Source organism: Lathyrus oleraceus, chromosome 3, assembly GCF_024323335.1.
Source record: "Lathyrus oleraceus cultivar Zhongwan6 chromosome 3, CAAS_Psat_ZW6_1.0, whole genome shotgun sequence".
Taxonomy (NCBI): domain Eukaryota; kingdom Viridiplantae; phylum Streptophyta; class Magnoliopsida; order Fabales; family Fabaceae; genus Lathyrus; species Lathyrus oleraceus.
Window position 1 is genome coordinate 532,079,875 of NC_066581.1, and position 7,497 is coordinate 532,087,371.

The 7,497-nt window shown below is 31.4% G+C and overlaps 1 protein-coding gene across 1 annotated transcript; it reads left to right on the forward strand.

Moving 5' to 3' along the window:
* Positions 1 to 3,570: 3,570 nt before the first annotated feature.
* LOC127128725 (60S ribosomal protein L19-1) lies at positions 3,571 to 5,983 on the forward strand. Its single transcript, XM_051058104.1, has 4 exons — positions 3,571 to 3,810; positions 4,914 to 5,036; positions 5,175 to 5,488; positions 5,604 to 5,983. Exons 1-4 carry the CDS (start codon positions 3,699 to 3,701, stop codon positions 5,688 to 5,690), a joined length of 636 nt encoding a protein of 211 aa, XP_050914061.1. The 5' UTR covers positions 3,571 to 3,698; the 3' UTR covers positions 5,691 to 5,983.
* Positions 5,984 to 7,497: the final 1,514 nt, after the last annotated feature.

A 7,497-nucleotide genomic window follows, 5' to 3' on the forward strand; every position in this document is an offset into this window, starting at 1 on the left:
TGCACTATAGACTCAGAGAGAGCTTACAAACCTCAGAGCCTACAGTCAATTAGTTAATTAAATTATCAACCACTATACTTAAATGCTTATGTTTGTCATCATCAAAATGGGGAGATTGTTGAAACAAAATTGGTTTTGATGGGTATCCCACAAGTGCACGAAAAAATCAGTTATAGTATAAAAAATGATGAACCCACAGAGACCAATGTCAACCTACCGTTATCTATTGTTGCTTTGTAAATCTAAAGTCATCGGTAAAAAATTTGTTTGAGAATGAATCTAAAATAGCTAGTTTATGAATTAAATCAAAAGGAGACCGAAATATAATTTTCGAGTACCTTAAGGAATCAAATAAAATTCGGCACCTTACTTTGTTTTAAAAATAATTTTGAGAAGAGTTGTTAATTTAAAAATACTACTCACTTTCGCACCGACCGTATTGTATTTCGGAACCGTAGTTGCCTGTTGTCGCACGTACAAGTTACAATTTTGAAACACTTTTTGAAAACCAACAAGTATTAATTAATTAATAAAGCGTTGTCGCTGTTTTTAGAAATAAAAAATCCAAATTTTAACGATCGAATACCGCTTTCACACTGTCGCGCTGAAGCTGATATTTAAATACATTCGATGTCGCGCAAAGATTTTAACTTCTTGAAACAAAATTCAGAAATAGAAAATTATTTTAATATGAAAATTCAGTGTTGTTCATTTAACGAGTTCCATCTGAATGAGGTTCTCACATCTCGGACTCTAAGAGTTCAGCGGAATATATCTATTAGAATTGACATACTTCTATTGAATTGTAAATAAACTAATCTGAAAATAATATTAATTGATTTTGAGATAAAAAATAATATATATATATATATATATATATATATATATATATATATATATATATATATATATTATATATATATATATATATATATATATATATATATATATATATATATATATATATATATATATATATAATATATATATATATATATATATATATATATATATATATATGAAATTGAACAATACAACAAGCAAACAAGGATATGAAGCACTAGTAATAACAATGGTAATAATTCATAATGAAGATAGAACTTAAAAACTGATAAATAATTTTGAACTTGTAATAAAAACTGGAACTAATATAATTATGAATTTGAAAGCCAGAAGAACTATTTCGGCAAGCTTACAATGCGAATGATCCAAGTGCGTACAAAAATTCTCTAAAATTAGATGCAAAAGTGTAGCAATTCCTCAGTGTGAGAAACAACTGCTTTTCAAAAGTGAACTTTTGCTTACAAATTACTATATGGAAATTTGAATAATGAAAAACTAAATTCTAAACCTATTTATAGAGCTAAAAACTGGTAGAAAACCTTTACAATTCGTGTTGGAAGAGTGAGAGAAAAATATGTTGAAGTGTGAGAGGACTGAGTCTTTTTATTGCTGTTTTTCAGACCTCAAAGTCTATGGCGGATGCCATGACCTCTTGACGAACGCCATGAGTACCAAATGTGCAGAACGTGGGGTTTAAGGTCCATGGCAAACGTCATGGCCTCATGATGAACATCATGAGTTTAGAAACCTGACCCTTTGACTTTTCTTGCTTGCTAGGTGGCTCCCATGGGTGCCACATCACGGCAAGCGCCATGGTGAACGCCATGAGTACAAAACTTGGCATTTTCTCCATTTTCATCGTTTTCGTCCCAATTTCTCGCACGAAGGCTCATATGTGGAAAATACCATAAACAAACACAATATACCAGCATAAAACCATAAAAAGGAGGCAAAATAAACTAAAATGTCACGTGCATCGAGTCAAAAAGGTGATGTGTTTCGTAGTTATCAGGTTCCTCTCATATCCCTTAGGTTTTGATGATAACAAAGTATTTACAGAGCAATTGGAAATACTAATGTATGTTCAAGTGCGTAGGACCATAAACTAAAATGCATATAAAATTCAAGTATTGATTCTGACTCTGAACATTTAAATAGAAATATGAATATGAAATTATGATGGATCAAAAGCTGGAGATCAGATTTTGAAGAGGTCATCATTCAAAGATCAGACTCCGAAAGAGCCAACCTCTAAAGATCATACTTTGGAGAAGTCTGCTTCTGATCAGAATTTGAGCTAGTCAAAGCGCAAGGACCAAGATGGCACTGATAAGTCATGTTCATCTATAAACATACGTTGTCACATGAAGAACTAAGTTTTATCTTCTTCGTAGAGTCTGTTGGGATACAACTGCTAATTCCTTTTGTAGCAAAGGTTTTTCAAACTAGGTTTCACCTGACGTGAGAGTTTGGTGAAACATCCCAACATCTCTTTTGAAGATTCTTAAAGGACTCTACTCTTGCATCTTCAACGACTCTTTTCTTTTCTATTTAATAAGCTAAACGACTTGAAGAAAACATACACACACATACATGCTGAACATGCTAATAAACAACGATTGACAACTAAAGAGTCTTACAAAAGTCTTATTGCGTTGGGTTATTTATACACCTCTGATTGTATATCAAGTGTACTCACCCCAACAATCATTTATCTGCTAGATAAATTCTTCGAAGTCTCTTACTAAGTGTTTGATCAAGGAAGTCTCTAGCTTGTGTGCTAAAGTAAAGAAGTCTCTTATTTGTGTGTTTAAGCAAGGAAGTCTCAAGCTTGTGTGGTTGAGAAAGGAAATCTCTAGCTTGTATGCTAGAGCAATAAAATCTCTTACTTGTGTGTTTGAGCAAGGAAGTCTCATACTTATGTGTTTGAGCAAATGAAATCTCTTGCTTGTGTGCTTGAGCAAATTGTAATCTTATTTGACTATAGTAAAAATCTCTTGTAAGTATAATGAGATTGGATTACTCTCGAGTTGTGAGAGGAACCATGATAACTCTGTATGTTATTCTTCTTTCTTGCATTTTATATCCGCTGCCTATCTCTAATTAAATCAGATTCCACAACCTTGTGTTTGGAATCTGACTTAAAATCCCTAAAAGAAAGAAAAAGCCAACACAATTTAACCTACTTTTTGTATTTTTCTCATTTCAGTACGTGTTAGTCCCTGAAGTCCAAGTTAGTGTATAAATGATGTGGAATATTATAAGTATGAGTGAAAGTGTATTTGAGTGTGACTCAGATTCACACATAAAGAGGAGACAATGATCATTATACCTAATTTGTCCGACATGGAACGCAAAAAACTATTAGATGCATATCAACGATCAAGATGGAAGGAGAGGTGTTGTATAGAAAGTCTGTAAATGAAGGTCCACCTAATCGTTAGTGATTGATACATTCTTATTGAATTAAGCTTATGAATTAAGCCAATTTTCATGGACCATTAACCAACCTAAATCATAAACTAATACAAAATATCATATTTCCAAACATTCTCTTATTAACTTTAATATGAAAATAAAATTTAAATATATTGTCACACTCCAAAATATTTTAACAACTAAATTAAAATTTTATTTCTTTGTTCTATAAAAAAATTAAATATTTATTTTAATAAAACCCTTGGTAATATAACTAGTAGTAAAACACCATAGTGAGAAATTTGGAAAATTTGTGGGCTATTTTGATTTGTGCTCATAAAATGAAGATTGAATTACCTATTAATCCTTTTACTATATATACATGAAAAAAATGAATTAGGGTTCTCTTGCAGCAAGTTCCGCACGAGGTCTCAAAAATGGTGTCTCTGAAACTGCAGAAGAGGCTTTCTGCAAGCGTGCTAAAATGCGGAAGAGGAAAGGTGTGGCTTGATCCCAATGAAGTCAATGAAATCTCCATGGCCAATTCTCGTTCGTACCTTTCTCTCTTCACTCTTAGTTTACTTGTTCACGCCATTTTCAAAATCAAGTTCTAGTTTTTAGGGTTTTGTTTCCTCCATTGGATTCGTAGTTTTAGTTTTATGATTTTGGGTTCTTCAATAGGAATGGAATTTTTACTGTACCATTACTTAACTAACTAACTCAATGTCATTAGCAAAACCTAGAAATCAGTGTTGTTAATCACAGATTGCAGAGAATTTAGTTTTTTTTTCCTTTTCAAATTCTATTCTGTTATATTGCATATAGACTATTTGACAGTATTTTGTATTAATCATGATTGGTGCGAGTGACTTGGTTATGCTCAGTGTTGTCGATTGTAGATGGAGGAAAATAGTGTTTGTTTAAATTCTGCTATGCAACATTGCTATAGCTCTGCAATTTGACAATATCTGCTATGCAACATTGCTATATCGCTGTTTGTGGCATTGTTTGATGGAATGTCGGGTTTCTGATATGTGTCGTGTGATTGATTACATTCAGTTAGTTATTTTATTCAAATTTTTTACTTGGTGTCCGTTTGGTTTTGCATCAATTGGAACCGCATTAGCCTGAAATGACGTTACTTTTCCATGTCTATGCAAAGCTTTGGTATGTAGCTTCTAGAAAATCGCCAAAATTGGATATGCGTTTGATTGTCCAAACACCAAACCAAACAAATGCTTATTAGCAAATTGCAGAACAAAACTGACTACGTGATAGCTTCTATTGGACAATATTTAGTACTAAATAATGTATCGTGGGAGAACGTTGATTTGTTTAAATAATGTTTTGTTATAGCTGCTATGTAACAACAGTGCAAAAAAGAATATATATTGAGTTCTAGATTATACTTGATTTTATAAATTTTGCGATGTGTTTCTAACATTTCTTAAATATATCTGAATTTCTGAAGTCAGTGCTTGAAATTGCTTGAGCAAAGGCAAAAAAATATTGAAAGGGGGAAACTAGCATTAAGATGTGTTGTATCTACTCTGTTATGTTATAAACCTTGTCTGATTGATTTTATCCTTTTGAATGAGTGCAAATCTTTTACAATATAAGCACTTCTAAGCTTGGCGGGTTTTTGTTTGCAGGACAAAATATTAGGAAGTTGGTTAAGGATGGGTTTATTATTAGGAAGCCAACCAAGATTCACTCCCGTTCACGTGCTCGCAGGATGAAGGAAGCCAAAAGGAAGGGACGTCACTCAGGATATGGTATCCTTTTTGTTCATTCTCAACTTTAAATGAATTGGTACTTTATTTTATAAGATATAATAAAATCTTGTACATATTTACAAACTACACCGTGGTCATGGAGAATACTTTTATATTGTGTTTCATTAATAATATTAGGTAAGCGCAAGGGTACAAGAGAGGCAAGGCTTCCTACCAAAATTCTTTGGATGAGGAGGATGCGAGTGCTGAGACGATTGCTTAGAAAGTACAGGGAGTCAAAGAAAATTGACAAACACATGTACCATGATATGTACATGAAGGTGAAAGGTAACGTTTTCAAGAACAAGAGAGTCTTGATGGAGAGCATTCACAAGTCCAAGGCCGAGAAGGCAAGAGAGAAGACTTTGTCTGATCAGTTCGAGGCAAAACGTGCAAAGAACAAGGCAAGCAGGGAAAGGAAGCTCGCCAGGCGTGAAGAGCGATTTGCTCAAGTAATGTCTTTGACAATTTATACACTTGCATTTGATATCATGAATTGCAACTTTAATTGTATGTTAGTTGATGATTGTAATAAATATTGACATAACACCTTCATAAAATGTTCAGGGTCCCGGTGAGAAGCAACCAGCACCTACTGCTCCACCTGCCGCAACACCCCAGCCTGCTCAAGCGCCAAAGAAAACCAAGAAATGAGCAGCATACCCAGAAATTCAAAGGAAACCGGCACCGTCATTATGAGTAGTCTGCTAAAACTGCGTGAAGTGCTAACTAGCCTCCTTTTTTCGTTGATTTAGACTTTGTTTTACAAGTATGAACTTATTTATTGCTAACTTTATATTATACCTATTTGTTAGTTTGTGTTTTACCATTGGTTTTAAGACCTCTTTGGTTGGTGATTTACCAACTTGCCTTTGTTGAAGGAGGCTGATGAAAATAAACTCTTAACTGATTTTCCGGATGATATAATCATGAGCAGTTAATGGAAATCTCTTATAAAATATGATTGCTTTATTTTTTAATCATGAATAATATTGCTTTTAATGTCTCAAACCTTAACAAAATTCCACAAAGGTGAAGGTGGTGCTTGACTTTTTTGTAAGGGAATGTTAACAAAAAAAGAGAGGAAAAAATGGTATATTTTGCAAGGATTATTATTCCATGCTGCTGGGAGATATGTATTTGACTTTTATTAAAGGTGATTTAGAAGATCTGTTATTGTATAAGGCAGGCAACAGATTTGAATGTCAATGTGTAGGATTAAAGAATCTATGCCTACAGTTTTCATGGCATTCTTTAGCTTATTATGTTTGAGTTAACTATTAAAGAACTATTTAATAGGATCTACAGCCTAAAAACTAGTTTTAAATTATTTTTTGATACCCTTAAATATATTTTGGTTCTTTAATTGATTAATAATGTTGATAAAAATATTTTGGTTCTTTACTCATCGAATTCTGCAATACAATATCGATGGTTTGTATGATAAAATTTTCCCTTCAATTTCTACTTTTTAACAATTTAGTTTGAAATTGGTGGTTTACATCTTTTATTTTTGTTTTGTATTATATATTTAAGATATTTATGTCATTTAACTTATATAGTATCTTATAGTATGATATGATACATAAAATATTAGATCAGAAATCAAAATATTATATCACAAAATATTACATCTTTTATTTTTGTTTATTTTTGTTGTTTTGTATTTTTGACTATCAAAATTTTTTTGTAAAATTTTTCGATACATAAATGTTAAAAATGAAATATTAAACTCTTTTACAAAGTTTTTCTATATATAAAATAAATATTAAAAAATTAATTACCAAAACATTTTTGAAAAATCTTTTAAAAGACAAAATAAAAAATAAAAAATAAATGATAAATTAATTAAAACCATATAAAACAAAGTTGGTATTGTCTAAATATTTGAAAAAGTGTTAACATTTACTCCTACATAGTACTATGTAAAAAGAATGAATCTCAATGTGAAAAAGTGTTAATATTTACTCCAGTCTAAGTTTTTCATCAACTCTTCAAATAAGACTACAAAGACTCCAATGTAATTTCTCTATAAACTCTCCAAATAAGACTATCATTGGTAAAAAAAAACATAGAACTCGGCCCTAGTTCTAAATAAAAATGTAAGATTTAAGGGTGATGATTTGACGGTGTAAAAAAATATTACACAATCATCCAATAAAAATATATCATTTTACCATATTATATCATATTTTAAAATTTTCAATCAGATTAACGAAATGCACGAAAATAAATTTACACCGTACATCACTCATTTCCTAAAAGAAATAAAAATGCATGGGTTTTGGTTTTATGTCCTCATACTGGTTCATATACCTTGTACATAATATGAATAATTTGAATACGCGCAATCATAACTCATAATCTCTTTCTTTTCTTCAATTTTTCATACGATCGCTTTAAACACATAATCATAGCTTTTTTCAAATCATTAGAAACAAACCGCAACTCTTTTTAATCC

Coding starts and splice junctions, on each gene's coding strand:
- LOC127128725 (XM_051058104.1), top strand. CDS start 3,699: ATGGTGTCTCTGAAACTGCAGAAGAGGCTTTCTGCAAGCGTGCTAAAA. Junction 3,811..4,913: donor AATCTCCATGGCCAATTCTC/GTTCGTACCTTT, acceptor TTTTGTTTGCAG/GACAAAATATTAGGAAGTTG. Junction 5,037..5,174: donor GGGACGTCACTCAGGATATG/GTATCCTTTTTG, acceptor TAATAATATTAG/GTAAGCGCAAGGGTACAAGA.